General features: G+C 46.7%; 1 protein-coding gene across 3 annotated transcripts; it reads left to right on the top strand.

Annotated features, from left to right (window-relative positions):
* Positions 1–819: 819 nt before the first annotated feature.
* sh3bp5lb (SH3-binding domain protein 5-like, b) lies at positions 820–15374 on the top strand. Of its 3 annotated transcripts, none has more exons than XR_008832494.1 (7): positions 820–1044; positions 1180–1242; positions 1316–1444; positions 5798–5959; positions 8771–8944; positions 14094–14945; positions 15328–15374. XR_008832494.1 is itself a non-coding variant. In XM_056420293.1 (6 exons), exons 1-6 carry the CDS (start codon positions 820–822, stop codon positions 14634–14636), a joined length of 1296 nt encoding a protein of 431 aa, XP_056276268.1. In that variant the 3' UTR covers positions 14637–15079. The 3 variants fall into 3 exon arrangements, 1 of the variants encoding a protein (XP_056276268.1); XR_008832496.1 differs by having other exon boundaries at positions 14094–14927; positions 15318–15365; XM_056420293.1 differs by lacking the exon at positions 15328–15374 and having other exon boundaries at positions 14094–15079.
* Positions 15375–16372: the final 998 nt, after the last annotated feature.

Genomic DNA, 16372 nt, shown 5'->3' with positions numbered 1-16372 from the left:
CGGTCAGACCCTTCAGTCCATGGTTACCTGAATCCTTGCACCCAGTCATCTCCAAATCAGTTCAGTTTTATATATATATAATATATATACATACGTATACATACGTATGTATGTACATATATATATATATATACACACATATGTATGGGCGACTATGGGTGAGTGGGTAGCAGTTCCGTCTTTCAATCAGGGGGTTGGAGGTTCAATCCCCGCCCTAGTCGATGTGTCCTTGAGCAAGACACTTAACCCTGAGTTGCTCCCTGTAGCTGCGTCTACAGTGAATGAATGGAACAGTACTGTAAGTCGCTTTGGATAAAAGCGTCAGCCAAATGACATGTAATGTAATAATGTAATGTAATATATATATATATATATATATATATATAATTGATGTTGTGTTTTCTGTGTTAGTAGGTGCAGGTTGAGGGATTATCAAAGATGTAAAAAACATTAGTGAGTATTCAGTGTTATTAATTGTTATATAATTTACCGCCATGGCCACCGCGGGACACAGCGGGCCGCCGGCCGCAGCCGCTGAGTGTCATGGAGGAATAACGACATCCGTCCCAGGACTCGAGGCATCATAACGTGGGTACCAAACAGAGCCGCAGCCGGGAGGGACTGAAGCACCGGAGGTGTGGAACACCGCGAGCGAGACGCAGTCAGTGGCCGGTGGACGGTAGCAAGGGGCGGGGGACGGGTAACCGGTGGCGGGGGGCCGGTAGCGAGGGGCCGGTAGCCGGTAGCCGGTGGCCGGTGGCGGGGGGCCGGTAGCGGGGGGCTAACGCAGCAAAACGTCGACGGAACCACAGGCCGCCAATGAAGCCTGGGACGTCGCGTGAAATCCCGAGCGGCGCGGGGTTCCCCAAACCGGCCGGTAAACGGGAGAAGACACCGGGGGAGGAGGCGGAGGGCGGCGAGCGGAGCTCCGTCATGATGGAGCGGAGAGGAGGGGACGAAGACTCCGCGGAGGAGCCGAGAGAGACCTGTGAGAACCCGGGTGGGACCGGAGGGGACGAGGACGAGTTGGACCCGAGGATTCAGGTACCGGATGAGCATTATCATCGTCTTCCTCACGGTAGACGCGGGAACGGGCGGTTCCTCCAGTTCCATAGAGCATGTTGACGGAGCGACGCCGTGTAACGTTCAGGTACCGGGCTCATGTGTCCCGTGTCGCAGGCGGAGCTGGAGCAGCTCAACCAGGCCAGCGACCAGATCAACCAGCTGGAGCTGCAGCTGGATGTGAGGACAGTCCGAGTCGTGAGTACCGAGAGCAGCGGCGCAGCGCGGGCTGACTGCGGCTGTGTTCCCCCAGGACGCCCGGTCCAGCTACCGGAGGGTCCTCACCGACTCGGCCCGGAGGCTCAACGCGCAGGGCTCCCAGTTCGGTGCCTGCATCGAGAAAGCAAGGCCCTACTATGAAGCCCGCAGACTGGCCAAAGAGGTGCGTTCACGAGCCTGTGTGTGCGTGTGTGTGCGCGTGTGCGTGTGTGTGTGTGTGTGCGTGTGTGTGTGTGTGTGGGTGGGGGGGGGGGGGCTGCTCCGGGTGGACCAGTTGAGACCGTCACTGTCCAAGGTCCTGATCTGAGAAACACAAGCTACTAAACTTTTTTTTTTAACTTTAAAGGATTAATCAACATGCTGATGAGTTATTTGAAACTGTAATTGAACTAACAGAGTGGAAGAAGAGCAATAGGAAGCAATAAAGCTAATCATAGATTATGAATCTTAACGGTTTAGCACTCATTTATAGTTATAAAAATACAAATTAGAAAATGAGGAAAATGTCTTTGGCATCAAATCAATAGTGTTCATTTGCATATTTCAATAGTTATTACTTAAATCCCTGCATGTAAAGACTCATGCGATCACAACCATGATTCAGTTATTCTCCTTCTTACTTCCATGCAGACGTCATGTGACCAGAGTCGCTACAGACTCTGTTCCACATGGAACCACTGAGATGTGTTCTGTAGTCAGGATTCACCCAGTGACATTGGGTCTAAAGTACATATCAATATGATCAATAAATGCCACACAAACAACAATAGCATCAGTAATACCATCAGTAATACCATGAGTAATTACATCAGTAATACCATGAGTAATACCATGAGTAATACCATCAGTAATACCATGAGTAATAACATCAGTAATACCATCAGTAATACCATGAATAATAACATCAGTAATACCATGAGTAATACCATCAGTAATACCATGAATAATAACATCAGTAATACCATGAGTAATAACATCAGTAATACCATGAATAATAACATCAGTAATACCATGAGTAATAACATCAGTAATACCATGAGTAATAACATCAGTAATACCATCAGTAATACCATGAGTAATACCGTCAGTAATACCATGAGTAATAACATCAGTAATACCATGAATAATAACATCAGTAATACCATGAGTAATAACATCAGTAATACCATGAATAATAACATCAGTAATACCATGAGTAATAACATCAGTAATACCATGAATAATAACATCAGTAATACCATGATTAATAACATCAGTAATACCATCAGTAATACCATCAGTAATACCATGAATAATAACATCAGTAATACCATGAGTAATACCATCAGTAATACCATGAATAATAACATCAGTAATACCATGAATAATAACATCAGTAATACCATCAGTAATACCATGAGTAATAACATGAGTAATACCATGAGTAATACCATGAGTAATACCATCAGTAATACCATGAGTAATAACATCAGTAATACCATGAGTAATACCATCAGTAATACCATGAGTAATACCATGAGTAATACCATCAGTAATACCATCAGTAATACCATGAGTAATACCATCAGTAATACCATCAGTAATACCATGAGTAATACCATCAGTAATACCATCAGTAATACCATCAGTAATACCATGAGTAATACCATCAGTAATACCATCAGTAATACCATGAGTAATACCATCAGTAATACCATCAGTAATACCATGAGTAATACCATGAGTAATACCATCAGTAATACCATCAGTAATACCATGAGTAATACCATCAGTAATACCATGAGTAATACCATCAGTAATACCATCAGTAATACCATGAGTAATACCATCAGTAATACCATCGGTAATACCATGAGTAATAACATCAGTAATACCATCAGTAATACCATGAATAATAACATCAGTAATACCATGAATAATAACATCAGTAATACCATCAGTAATACCATGAGTAATAACATGAGTAATACCATGAGTAATACCATCAGTAATACCATGAGTAATACCATGAGTAATACCGTCAGTAATAACATCAGTAATAAGTAATAACATCAGTAATACCATGAGTAATACCGTCAGTAATACCATGAGTAATACCATCAGTAATACCATGAGTAATACCATGAGTAATACCATAAGTAATAACATGAGTAATACCATGAGTAATACCATGAGTAATACCATCAGTAATACCATGAGTAATACCATGAGTAATACCATCAGTAATACCATGAGTAATACCATAAGTAATAACATGAGTAATACCATGAGTAATACCATGAATAATACCATCAGTAAAACCATGAGTAATACCATCAGTAATACCATCAGTCAAACAATCAATAATACCATGAGTAAAACCATGAGCAATACCATGAGTAATACCATCAGTAATACCATCAGTAATACCATCAGTAATACCATGAGTAATACCATCAGTAATAACATCAATCAAACAATCAATAATACCATGAGTAAAACCATGAGTAATACCATGAGTAATACCATGAGTAATACCATCAGTAATACCATCAGTAATACCATCAGTAATACCATGAGTAATACCATCAGTAATAACATCAGTCAAACAATCAATAATACCATGAGTAAAACCATGAGTAAAACCATGAGTAATACCATCAGTAATACCATCAGTAATACCATCAGTAATACCATGAGTAATACCATCAGTAATACCATCAGTAATACCATGAGTATTGGAAGAGCAGAGAAGGGTGTAAGACTACAACTCTGCTCCCGGGTCCTGATCTGAACCCTGGGTTGTCATGGATACGGTGATCAACTTGGTCATATTCGCAGAAATGAGACGCGTTCCATCCAACGTGGGATGGATGCCGTCTCTCCTCATCAGATCAGGCTTTCCCCAGAAAGTCTTCCAGTTGTCTACGTAGCCCACATTATTCGCTGGGCACCTCGACAGCCAGCAGTTGAATGAAGACATTCGGCTGTACATGTCGTCATTGATCAAATTGGGGAGAAAGAATCCTAGGTCTTTATCCTCCTAGTCTAGACTCCAACAAAAGAATCCTAGGTCTTTATCCTCCTCGTCTAGACTCCAACAAAAGAATCATAGGTCTTTATCCTCCTCGTCTAGACTCCAACAAAAGAATCCTAGGTCTTTATCCTCCTCGTCTAGACTCCAACAAAAGAATCATAGGTCTTTATCCTCCTCGTCTAGACTCCAACAAAAGAATCCTAGGTCTTTATCCTCCTAGTCTAGACTCCAACAAAAGACTCCTAGGTCTTTATCTTCTGAGTCTAGACTCCAACAAAAGAATCCTAGATCTTTATCCTCAGAGTCTAGACTCCAACAAAGGAATCCTAGGTCTTTATCCTCCTAGTCTTGACTCCAACCAAAGACTCCTAGGTCTTTATCTTCTGAGTCTAGACTCCAACAAAATAATCCTAGGTCTTTATCCTCCTAGTCTAGACTCCAACAAAAGACTCCGAGGTCTTTATCTTCTGAGTCTAGACTCCAACAAAAGAAACCTATGTCTTTATCCTCAGAGTCTAGACTCCAACCAAAGACTCCTAGGTCTTTATTCTCCTAGTCTGCACTCCAACCAAAGACTCCTAGGTCTTTATCCTCCTAGTCTTCACTCCAACCAAAGACTCCTAGGTCTTTATCCTCAGAGTCTAGACTCCAACCAAAGACTCCGAGGTCTTTATCCTCCTAGTCTTGACCACAACCAAAGAATCCTAGGTCTTTATCCTCCTAGTCTAGACTCCAACCAAAGACTCCTAGGTCTTTATCCTCAGAGTCTAGACTCCAACCAAAGACTCCTAGGTCTTTATCCTCCTCTTCCTCTTCATACAACGAGTATCCGCTGACTCTAAAGCTGACTCTTAAAGACTCTACCTGATTATGCACCGAGTTGACGCTAATTAGCTACATCTGTGTCGGCCACTCCCCCAGCCTGCCGTTAGTAGATTGGCCAGCAATCGAGACCCAGTGGGCTCAGAACAATAGAAGATCTACCCTGTAATCAGTGAAGATCAGGTTGGACAATAATCTACTTCCTGCCAAAGGATCGGATCAGACAGTACAGACTAGGAATCTAGTCGCCTCATTACAGCAAATACAACTCTAGCAGATCAACTTATTTAAAGAAGGTACTTCGCCAGGATCTAGGTGGTCCAGTAGTCTAGCCTCACAGGTAGAGATGCACACTGTGAACACAGATTTATTAACGTTGTAATTAAATACCACTAAATGTATTTTACTTTTCGAACCATCTTTTATGTATATTCAAGTTACTTGAACAAGGCGTTGGGCTATATAAAGTGTATTAAATTGAATTGAAGAGAGATAAATAATTTCACAGTGCAGGAAGAGGAGGAATGCCCACTGGGCTTATTTGAAGCCGCAACATTTATTATATTAAAATCTCATAATATTACAGAGAAATGAATATCAGCTCTGGGAGGCATCCTTGAAATGAGTGCCCCTCCTTATTGTAGTAGATGCAGTAGATGACATGTTTCTGCTCTCCAGGCTCAACAGGAGACCCAGAAGGCAGCGCTGAGATATGAGAGGGCTGTGTCCATGCACAGCGCAGCCAGGGAGATGGTGTCTGTGGCGGAGCAGGGCCTCCTGGCGGACAGGAACACCATGGACCCCACCTGGCAGGAGATGCTCAACCACGCCACCGCCAAGGTACACAGAGAGCTGAAGAGAAAGACATGTGGTGTTTGTATAGCCCAGAATCACAAAGTCTGTACATATATGACGTCCCTGACCTTTGACCTCACATCGGATCAGGAACAACCCCCAAGAAACAAAACAAAACCTTTCAGGGTAAAAAAAGGTAAAAAACCTTCAGGAGAGAACAGAGGAGGATCCCTCTCCAGGATGGACAGGTGTAATAGATGTCATGTGACCAGATGAACAATAGATGTCATGTGACCAGATGAACAATAGATGTCATGTGACCAGGTGAACAATAGATGTCATGTGACCAGGTGAACAATAGATGTCATGTGACCAGATGAACAATAGATGTCATGTGACTAGATGAACAATAGATGTCATGTGACCAGATGAACAATAGATGTCATGTGACTAGATGAACAATATATGTCACGTGACCAGATGAACAATAGATGTCATGTGACTAGATGAACAATAGATGTCATGTGACCAGATGAACAATAGATGTCATGTGACTAGATGAACAATAGATGTCATGTGACCAGATGAACAATAGATGTCATGTGACTAGATGAACAATAGATGTCATGTGACTAGATGAACAATAGATGTCATGTGACCAGATGAACAATAGATGTCATGTGACCAGATGAACAATAGATGTCATGTGACCAGATGAACAATAGATGTCATGTGACTAGATGAACAATAGATGTCATGTGACCAGATGAACAATAGATGTCATGTGACCAGATGAACAATAGATGTCATGTGACTAGATGAACAATAGAGGTCATGTGACCAGATGAACAATAGATGTCATGTGACCAGATGAACAATAGAGGTCATGTGACCAGATGAACAATAGAGGTCATGTGACTAGATGAACAATAGAGGTCATGTGACCAGATGAACAATAGATGTCATGTGACCAGATGAACAATAGAGGTCATGTGACTAGATGAACAATAGATGTCATGTGACCAGATGAACAATAGATGTTATGTGACTAGATGAACAATAGAGGTCATGTGACCAGATGAACAATAGATGTCATGTGACCAGATGAACAATAGATGTCATGTGACCAGATGAACAATAGATGTCATGTGACCAGATGAACAATAGATGTCATGTGACCAGATGAACAATAGATGTCATGTGACTAGATGAATAATAGATGTCACGTGACCAGATGAACAATAGATGTCATGTGACCAGATGAACAATAGATGTCACGTGACCAGATGAACAATAGATGTCATGTGACTAGATGAACAATAGATCTCACGTGACCAGATGAACAATAGATGTTATGTGACTAGATGAACAATAGAGGTCATGTGACTAGATGAACAATATAGGTCATGTGACCAGATGAACAATAGATGTCATGTGACTAGATGAACAATAGAGGTCATGTGACCAGATGAACAATAGAGGTCATGTGACTAGATGAACAATAGATGTTATGTGACCAGATGAACAATAGAGGTCATGTGACTAAATGAACAATAGATGTCATGTGACCAGATGAACAATAGATGTCATGTGACTAGATGAACAATAGAGGTCATGTGACTAGATGAACAATAGATGTCATGTGACTAGATGAACAATAGATGTCATGTGACCAGATGAACAATAGATGTCATGTGACTAGATGAACAATAGATGTCATGTGACCAGATGAACAATAGATGTTATGTGACTAGATGAACAATAGATGTCATGTGACTAGATGAACAATAGATGTTATGTGACTAGATGAACAATAGATGTCATGTGACTAGATGAACAATAGATGTCATGTGACCAGATGAACAATAGAGGTCACGTGACTAGATGAACAATAGAGGTCATGTGACTAGATGAACAATAGATGTCATGTGACTAGATGAACAATAGATGTCATGTGACCAGATGAACAATAGATGTCATGTGACCAGATGAACAATAGATGTCATGTGACCAGATGAACAATAGATGTCATGTGACCAGATGAACAATAGATGTCATGTGACTAGATGAACAATAGATGTCATGTGACCAGATGAACAATAGATGTCATGTGACCAGATGAACAATAGATGTCATGTGACCAGATGAACAATAGATGTCATGTGACTAGATGAACAATAGAGGTCATGTGACCAGATGAACAATAGATGTCATGTGACTAGATGAACATTAGAGGTCACCCCCTCCACTCCCTGTTGAACTGCACAGTGAACAATGAGCAGCCGCTGCTGGTGGAACCGTCTGCTGCCCCCTGCTCCCTCCTCGTCTCCTAGCCTCACCTTCCTCTTCCTCACACATGGAGCCTTCAGCTCCAACAGGACGTCATGACATGTGTCACTAGAGAGAGGACATTATGGCCACATGCGTGTTCAGATGAACACACCTCATGGTGCTAGAAGTAGATGTGCAGTCCGTTTGTGATTCAGTCAATAGATCCAGATGGAGTGTGTGGCAGCATTGAGGACGTGGTGTGTGTGACCTCTGTGGGTCACTGACCCTCCAGCTGGACCACAGAGGAAGTCTAGTGACCAATCACAGAGAAGTGTTGGAGTGAGCTGATTGGACGATGCTCCAAAACCTACCAGGAGTTCATTGAATGCTAGAAACACAACAGCTGTTCAACACATCCGACTGGGACACTGAGGCTGGTGAGTCCCTGTCTCCTGGGGCCAGACGGGGGGCCGCACTGAGGCGTGTGCATGGGGAGCAGAGGGTTCACGTCCTTCTGCCCCCTGACGGTCACTGAGCACCACCTGCTGCCGGTGGAGGCGTGACGGCGTGCTCCTGTGCCGCCAGGTGAACGAGGCGGAGGAGGAGCGGCTCCGCGGCGAGCGGGAGCACCAGCGTGTCACGCAGCTCTGCCGGGAGGCCGAGGCGCGAGTGCAGAGCCTCCAGAAAGCCCTGAAGAAGGTCCTCCTCAAGTCCAAGCCCTACTTTGAACTCAAGGCCCAGTTCAACCACGTCCTGGAGGTCGGTACACACACACACACACACTGCGGGGAGCAGGACCTTCATGTGAGGCAGCACGGTGTGTGTCGACGCCTGACGTCACGGCTGGACCCGACGAGACCTCCATGAGAGGAGAACACTGTGAGGGTCAGGGAGCACGGAGCCTGTGTCTGTTGCTCCTGTGTGTGTCTGTTGCTCCTGTGTGTGTCTATTGCTCCTGTGTGTGTCTATTGCTCCTGTGTGTGTCTGTTGCTCCTGTGTGTGTCTGTTGCTCCTGTGTGTGTCTATTGCTCCTGTGTGTGTCTGTTGCTCCTGTGTGTGTCTGTTGCTCCTGTGTGTGTATATTGCTCCTGTGTGTGTCTGTTGCTCCTGTGTGTGTCTGTTGCTCATGTGTGTGTCTATTGCTCCTGTGTGTGTCTGTTGCTCATGTGTGTGTCTATTGCTCCTGTGTGTGTCTGTTGCTCCTGTGTGTGATGTGTGTGTCTGTTGCTCCTGTGTGTGTCTATTGCTCCTGTGTGTGTCTGTTGCTCATGTGTGTGTCTATTGCTCCTGTGTGTGTCTGTTGCTCATGTGTGTGTCTATTGCTCCTGTGTGTGTCTGTTGCTCCTGTGTGTGATGTGTGTGTCTGTTGCTCCTGTGTGTGTCTATTGCTCCTGTGTGTCTATTGCTCCTGTGTGTGTCTGTTGCTCCTGTGTGTCTATTGCTCCTGTGTGTGTCTGTTGCTCCTGTGTGTCTGTTGCTCCTGTGTGTGTCTGTTGCTCCTGTGTGTGTCTGTTGCTCCTGTGTGTGTCTATTGCTCCTGTGTGTCTATTGCTCCTGTGTGTGTCTGTTGCTCCTGTGTGTGTCTGTTGCTCCTGTGTGTGTCTGTTGCTCCTGTGTGTGTCTGTTGCTCCTGTGTGTGTCTGTTGCTCATGTGTGTGTCTATTGCTCCTGTGTGTGTCTGTTGCTCATGTGTGTGTCTATTGCTCCTGTGTGTGTCTGTTGCTCCTGTGTGTGTCTATTGCTCCTGTGTGTGTCTGTTGCTCCTGTGTGTGTCTGTTGCTCCTGTGTGTGTCTGTTGCTCCTGTGTGTGTCTATTGCTCCTGTGTGTGTCTGTTGCTCCTGTGTGTGTCTATTGCTCCTGTGTGTGTCTGTTGCTCCTGTGTGTGTCTGTTGCTCCTGTGTGTGTCTGTTGCTCATGTGTGTGTCTGTTGCTCCTGTGTGTGTCTGTTGATCATGCGTGTGTCTGTTGATCATGTGTGTGTCCGTTGTTCCTGTGTGTCTGTTGTTCCTATGTGTGTCTGTTGATCATGTTTGTGTCTGTTGATCATGTGTGTGTCTGTTGTTCCTGTGTGTGTCTGTTGCTCCTGTGTGTGTCTGTTGTTCCTGTGTGTGTCTGTTGCTCCTGTGTGTGTCTGTTGATCATGTGTGTGTCTGTTGCTCCTGTGTGTGTGTATGTTGCTCCTGTGTGTGTCTGTTGTTCCTGTGTGTGTCTGTTGCTCCTGTGTGTGTGTATGTTGCTCCTGTGTGTGTATGTTGCTCCTGTGTGTGTATGTTGATCATGCGTGTCTGTTGATCATGTGTGTGTCTGTTGTTCCTGTGTGTGTTTCTGTTGATCATGTGTGTGTCTGTTGTTCCTGTGTGTGTCTGTTGCTCCTGTGTGTGTGTCTGTTGCTCCTGTGTGTGTCTGTTGCTCCTGTGTGTGTCTGTTGCACCTGTGTGTGTATGTTGATCATGTGTGTGTCTGTTGTTCCTGTGTGTGTCTGTTGCTCCTGTGTGTGATGGTGTGTGTCGGTTGTTCCTGTGTGTGTCTGTTGCTCCTGTGTGTGATGGTGTGTGTCGGTTGTTCATGTGTGTGTCTGTTGCTCCTGTGTGTGATGGTGTGTGTCGGTTGTTCATGTGTGTGATGTGTGTGTATGTTGTTCATGTGTGTGTGTGTCTGTTGTTCCTGTGTGTGTGATGTGTGTCTGTTGTTCCTGTGTGTGGTGTGTGTCTGTTGTTCATGTATGTGTGAGATGTGTGTCTGTTGTTCCTGTGTGTGTGATGTGTGTCTGTTGTTCCTGTGTGTGTCTGTTGTTCATGTGTGTGTGTGATGTGTGTCTGTTGTTCCTGTGTGTGTCTGTATCCTCACATCTCCTCTGATCATGTTTTAAGTCAAGCTGAAAGTGTGAGCATGGAACAGTGCCTGTCATTTAGTATCCTTACTTATAATAATATGAATAATAATAATAATAATAATATCAATAATAATAATATTAATAATAATCTTAATAATGCTAATAATAATAGTAATAATAATATCAATAATAGTAATAACAATAATATCAATAATAATAATATAAATAATAATAATATCAATAATAATAATAATAACACTAATATTAATCATATCAATAATAATAATATTAATAATAATATTAATAATGCTAATATTAATAATAGTAGCTGGGTCAGTGGTTAGCAGGTTTGTCTTTCCATCAGTGCGTTGGCGGTTGAATCCCCGCCCGAGTCCATGTGTCCTTGAGCAAGACAGCTCCCCCTGCAGTGCTCCCTGTGTCTGTGCCCGCTAGATGTCATGTGATCAGATCTTCCTTTGTGTTGTTCTGAGAGTCAGAGAAACCGTCTCATCTTAAAGATGTGAGTCCAGATGAAGCGTCTGGAGGTCATAACTCATGAGGCCAGAGGGTGCTGCTGTCACTCATGTGGCCAGCGTGTGCTGCTGTCACTCATGACGCCAGAGGTGTGCTGCTGTCACTCATGAGGCCAGAGGGTGCTGCTGTCACTCATGAGGCCAGAGGGTGCTGCTGTCACTCATGAGGCCAGAGGTGTGCTGCTGTCACTCATGAGGCCAGAGGTGTGCTGCTGTCACTCATGAGGCCAGAGGTGTGCTGCTGTCACTCATGAGGCCAGAGGTGTGCTGCTGTCACTCATGAGGCCAGAGGTGTGCTGCTGTCACTCATGAGGCCAGAGGTGTGCTGCTGTCACTCATGAGGCCAGAGGTGCTGCTGTCACTCATGAGGCCAGAGGGTGCTGCTGTCACTCATGAGGCCAGAGGTGTGCTGCTGTCACTCATGAGGCCAGAGGTGTGCTGCTGTCACTCATGAGGCCAGAGGTGTGCTGCTGTAACTCATGAGGCCAGAGGGTGCTGCTGTCACTCATGAGGCCAGAGGGTGCTGCTGTCACTCATGAGGCCAGAGGTGTGCTGCTGTCACTCATGAGGCCAGAGGGTGCTGCTGTCACTCATGAGGCCAGAGGTGTGCTGCTGTCACTCATGAGGCCAGAGGTGTGCTGCTGTCACTCATGAGGCCAGAGGTGTGCTGCTGTAACTCATGAGGCCAGAGGTGCTGCTGTCACTCATGAGGCCAGAGGGTGCTGCTGTCACTCATGAGGCCAGAGGGTGCTGCTGTCACTCATGAGGCCAGAGGTGTGCTGCTGTCACTCATGAGGCCAGAGGTGTGCTGCTGTCACTCATGAGGCCAGAGGTGTGCTGCTGTCACTCATGAGGCCAGAGGTGTGCTGCTGTCACTCATGAGGCCAGAGGGTGCTGCTGTCACTCATGAGGCCAGAGTTGTGCTGCTGTCACTCATGAGGCCAGAGGTGTGCTGCTGTCACTCATGAGGCCAGAGGTGTGCTGCTGTAACTCATGAGGCCAGAGGGTGCTGCTGTCACTCATGTGGCCAGCGTGTGCTGCTGTCACTCATGAGGCCAGAGGTGTGCTGCTGTCACTCATGAGGCCAGAGGGTGCTGCTGTCACTCATGAGGCCAGAGGTGTGCTGCTGTCACTCATGAGGCCAGAGGGTGCTGCTGTCACTCATGAGGCCAGAGGTGTGCTGCTGTAACTCATGAGGCCAGAGGGTGCTGCTGTCACTCATGAGGCCAGAGGTGTGCTGCTGTCACTCATGAGGCCAGAGGGTGCTGCTGTCACTCATGAGGCCAGAGGGTGCTGCTGTCACTCATGTGGCCAGAGGTGTGCTGCTGTCACTCATGAGGCCAGAGGTGTGCTGCTGTAACTCATGAGGCCAGAGGTGTGCTGCTGTCACTCATGAGGCCAGAGGGTGCTGCTGTCACTCATGAGGCCAGAGGGTGCTGCTGTCACTCATGAGGCCAGAGGTGTGCTGCTGTCACTCATGTGGCCAGCGTGTGCTGCTGTCACTCATGAGGCCAGAGGTGTGCTGCTGTCACTCATGAGGCCAGAGGTGTGCTGCTGTCACTCATGAGGCCAGAGGGTGCTGCTGTCACTCCCCCAAGACAACAGACCGATGTTTACAAACACTGACCTTTACCTGAGAGGATGGATGAACGTCAACAATGGATGAGCAGGATGTTAGCTGGTAGCCGATGGTCATGATTTATGACATGATATGATTTATGATATGATTTATGACATGATTCAATTCAATTCAGTTTATTTGTATAGCCCAATTTCACAAATTACAAATTAGTCTCGGAGTGCTTTACAATCTGTACACATAGACATCCCTGCCCCAAAACCTCACATCGGACCAGGAAAAACTCCCAAATAACCCTTCAGGGGGGAAAAAAAGGGAAGAAACCTTCAGGAGAGCAACAGAGGAGGATCCCTCTCCAGGATGGACAGATGCAATAGATGTAATGTGTACAGAAGGACAGATTAGAGTTAAAATACATTCAATGAATATGACAGAGTGTATGGATAGTTCATAGTAGGCATATTCCACGATGGAGACCTCCACGATCCATCAGGCAGATGGCGGTGGGGAGGAGGAGTGGGCGGAGTCTCAACAGTGGGCGGAGTCTCAACAGGACAGTGGCGTAGTCAGGAGCAGGAATTCCACGACCCAGACCTCGATGATCCATCAGCAGATAGGATCTATGCCGTCTCATAGGGTCCGATGACCCCATGTGTGACCACACTCAGTGTGTAGTGATCCAGTGTGTAGTGATCTACTCAGTGTGTAGTGTGAAGTGATCCAGTGTGTAGTGATCTACTCAGTGTGTAGTGTGAAGTGATCCAGTGTGTAGTGATCTACTCAGTGTGTAGTGTGAAGTGATCCAGTGTGTAATGATCTACTCAGTGTGTAGTGTGAAGTGATCCAGTGTGTAGTGATCTACTCAGTGTGTAGTGTGTAGTGATCCAGTGTGTAGTGATCTACTCAGTGTGTAGTGTGAAGTGATCCAGTGTGTAGTGATCTACTACCTGTTCCCTCCCCAGGAGCACAAGGCGAGCGTCGTGCAGCTGGAGGAGCGCGTTGCCACGGTGAAGTCGCGCTACTCGGTGGCCCTCAGGAACCTGGAGCAGATCAGCGAGCAGATCCACACCCAGAGGGGGCGGGACCGAGCCAGCGGGGGGCGCCCCGCGGTCTGCGGGGGGCGGAGCTCCCCCGTCGGTGCCGAGGCCGAGGTCAGAGGTCACATCGGGAGGAGCTGTGCGGGATTCGGCGGAGTCGAGAGCAACTGGGCGGACGGAGAGAAAACCCGGCTGTGGGTGGAGAGGCACCGAGAGAGTGGGTGGGGCCAGAGGGAGCGGCAGGAGGCGGAGCCAGACCGCGTGTCGGTCATCGGCCCGCAGGCCGTCGCCACGGACCTGGACGCGTGTGACTCGGTGGAACACCTGGGAGACATGAGCGGAGCTGGCAGCGCCGTGGGGGAGGGGTGGGGCCGCAAGCAGGAGCCAATCGGCACGGAGAAAACGACCACGCGGGAGAAGGGAGGGGCTAGCTTCACCAAGCAGCACCACAGGAGTGTTAGTCTATGACGAGGAGGAGGAAGCTGCTGAGTGATGAAGATGAAGAGGGGACATGAGAGGAGAGACATCAACGCCATCCGGCACAGACAGGTACAGAGACACAGACAGGTACAGAGACACAGACAGGTACAGACAGGTACAGAGACACAGACAGGTACAGAGAGACAGACAGGTACAGAGACACAGACAGGTACAGACAGGTACAGAGAGACAGACAGGTACAGAGAGACAGACAGGTACAGAGACACAGACAGGTACAGAGACACAGACAGATACAGACAGGTACAGAGACACAGACAGGTACAGAGAGACAGACAGGTACAGACAGGTACAGAGACACAGACAGGTACAGAGACACAGACAGGTACAGAGACACAGACAGGTACAGAGAGACAGACATGTACAGAGACACAGACAGGTACAGAGAGACAGACAGGTACAGACAGGTACAGAGACACAGACAGGTACAGAGACACAGACAGGTACAGAGACACAGACAGGTACAGAGAGACAGACAGGTACAGAGACACAGACAGGTACAGAGAGACAGACAGGTACAGAGACACAGACAGGTACAGAGACACAGACAGGTACAGAGAGACAGACAGGTACAGAGACACAGACAGGTACAGAGAGACAGACAGGTACAGACAGGTACAGAGACACAGACAGGTACAGAGAGACAGACAGGTACAGACAGGTACAGAGACACAGACAGGTACAGACAGGTACAGAGAGACAGACAGGTACAGAGACACAGACAGGTACAGACAGGTACAGAGAGACAGACAGGTACAGAGACAGACAGGTACAGAGAGAGACAGGTACAGAGAGAGAGACAGGTACAGAGAGACAGGTACAGAGACACAGACAGGTACAGACAGGTACAGAGAGACAGACAGGTACAGAGACAGACAGGTACAGACAGGTACAGAGAGACAGACAGGTACAGAGACACAGACAGGTACAGAGACACAGACAGGTACAGAGAGACACAGACAGGTACAGAGACACAGACAGGTACAGACAGGTACAGAGACACAGACAGGTACAGACAGGTACAGAGAGACAGACAGGTACAGAGACACAGACAGGTACAGACAGACAGGTACAGAGAGACAGACAGGTACAGAGACACAGACAGGTACAGAGAGACAGACAGGTACAGACAGGTACAGAGACACAGACAGGTACAGAGACACAGACAGGTACAGAGAGACAGACAGGTACAGAGACACAGACAGGTACAGAGACACAGACAGGTACAGAGCAGGTACAGAGAGAGACAGGTACAGAGACACAGACAGGTACAGAGAGACAGAGAGGTACAGAGAGAGACAGGTACAGAGAGAGGTACAGAGAGACAGACAGGTACAGACAGGTACAGAGACACAGACAGGTACAGAGACACAGACAGGTACAGAGAGACAGACAGGTACAGAGACACAGACAGGTACAGAGACACAGACAGGTACAGAGACACAGACAGGTACAGAGACACAGACAGGTACAGAGACACAGACAGGTACAGACAGGTACAGAGACACAGACAGGTACAGACAGGTACAGAGAGACAGACAGGTACAGAGACACAGACAGGTACAGACAGACAGGTACAGAGAGACAGACAGGTACAGAGACACAGACAGGTACAGAGAGACAGACAGGTACAGAGACACAGACAGGTACAGACAGGTACAGAGACACAGACAGGTACAGAGACACAGACAGGTACAGAGACACAG

Source organism: Pseudoliparis swirei, chromosome 1 (assembly GCF_029220125.1).
Source record: "Pseudoliparis swirei isolate HS2019 ecotype Mariana Trench chromosome 1, NWPU_hadal_v1, whole genome shotgun sequence".
Lineage (NCBI taxonomy): Eukaryota > Metazoa > Chordata > Actinopteri > Perciformes > Liparidae > Pseudoliparis > Pseudoliparis swirei.
The sequence above is the reverse complement of the archived record's forward strand: the minus strand, read 5'-3'. Positions and strand labels throughout refer to the sequence as shown.

Excerpts from the sequence above, each read along its gene's own strand:
- sh3bp5lb (XM_056420293.1), top strand. The coding sequence starts at position 820 with ATGAAGCCTGGGACGTCGCGTGAAATCCCGAGCGGCGCGGGGTTCCCC. Across the intron at positions 1,045-1,179 it reads AGTTGGACCCGAGGATTCAG|GCGGAGCTGGAGCAGCTCAA; the intron begins GTACCGGATGAG and ends CCCGTGTCGCAG. Across the intron at positions 5,960-8,770 it reads TCAACCACGCCACCGCCAAG|GTGAACGAGGCGGAGGAGGA; the intron begins GTACACAGAGAG and ends CTGTGCCGCCAG.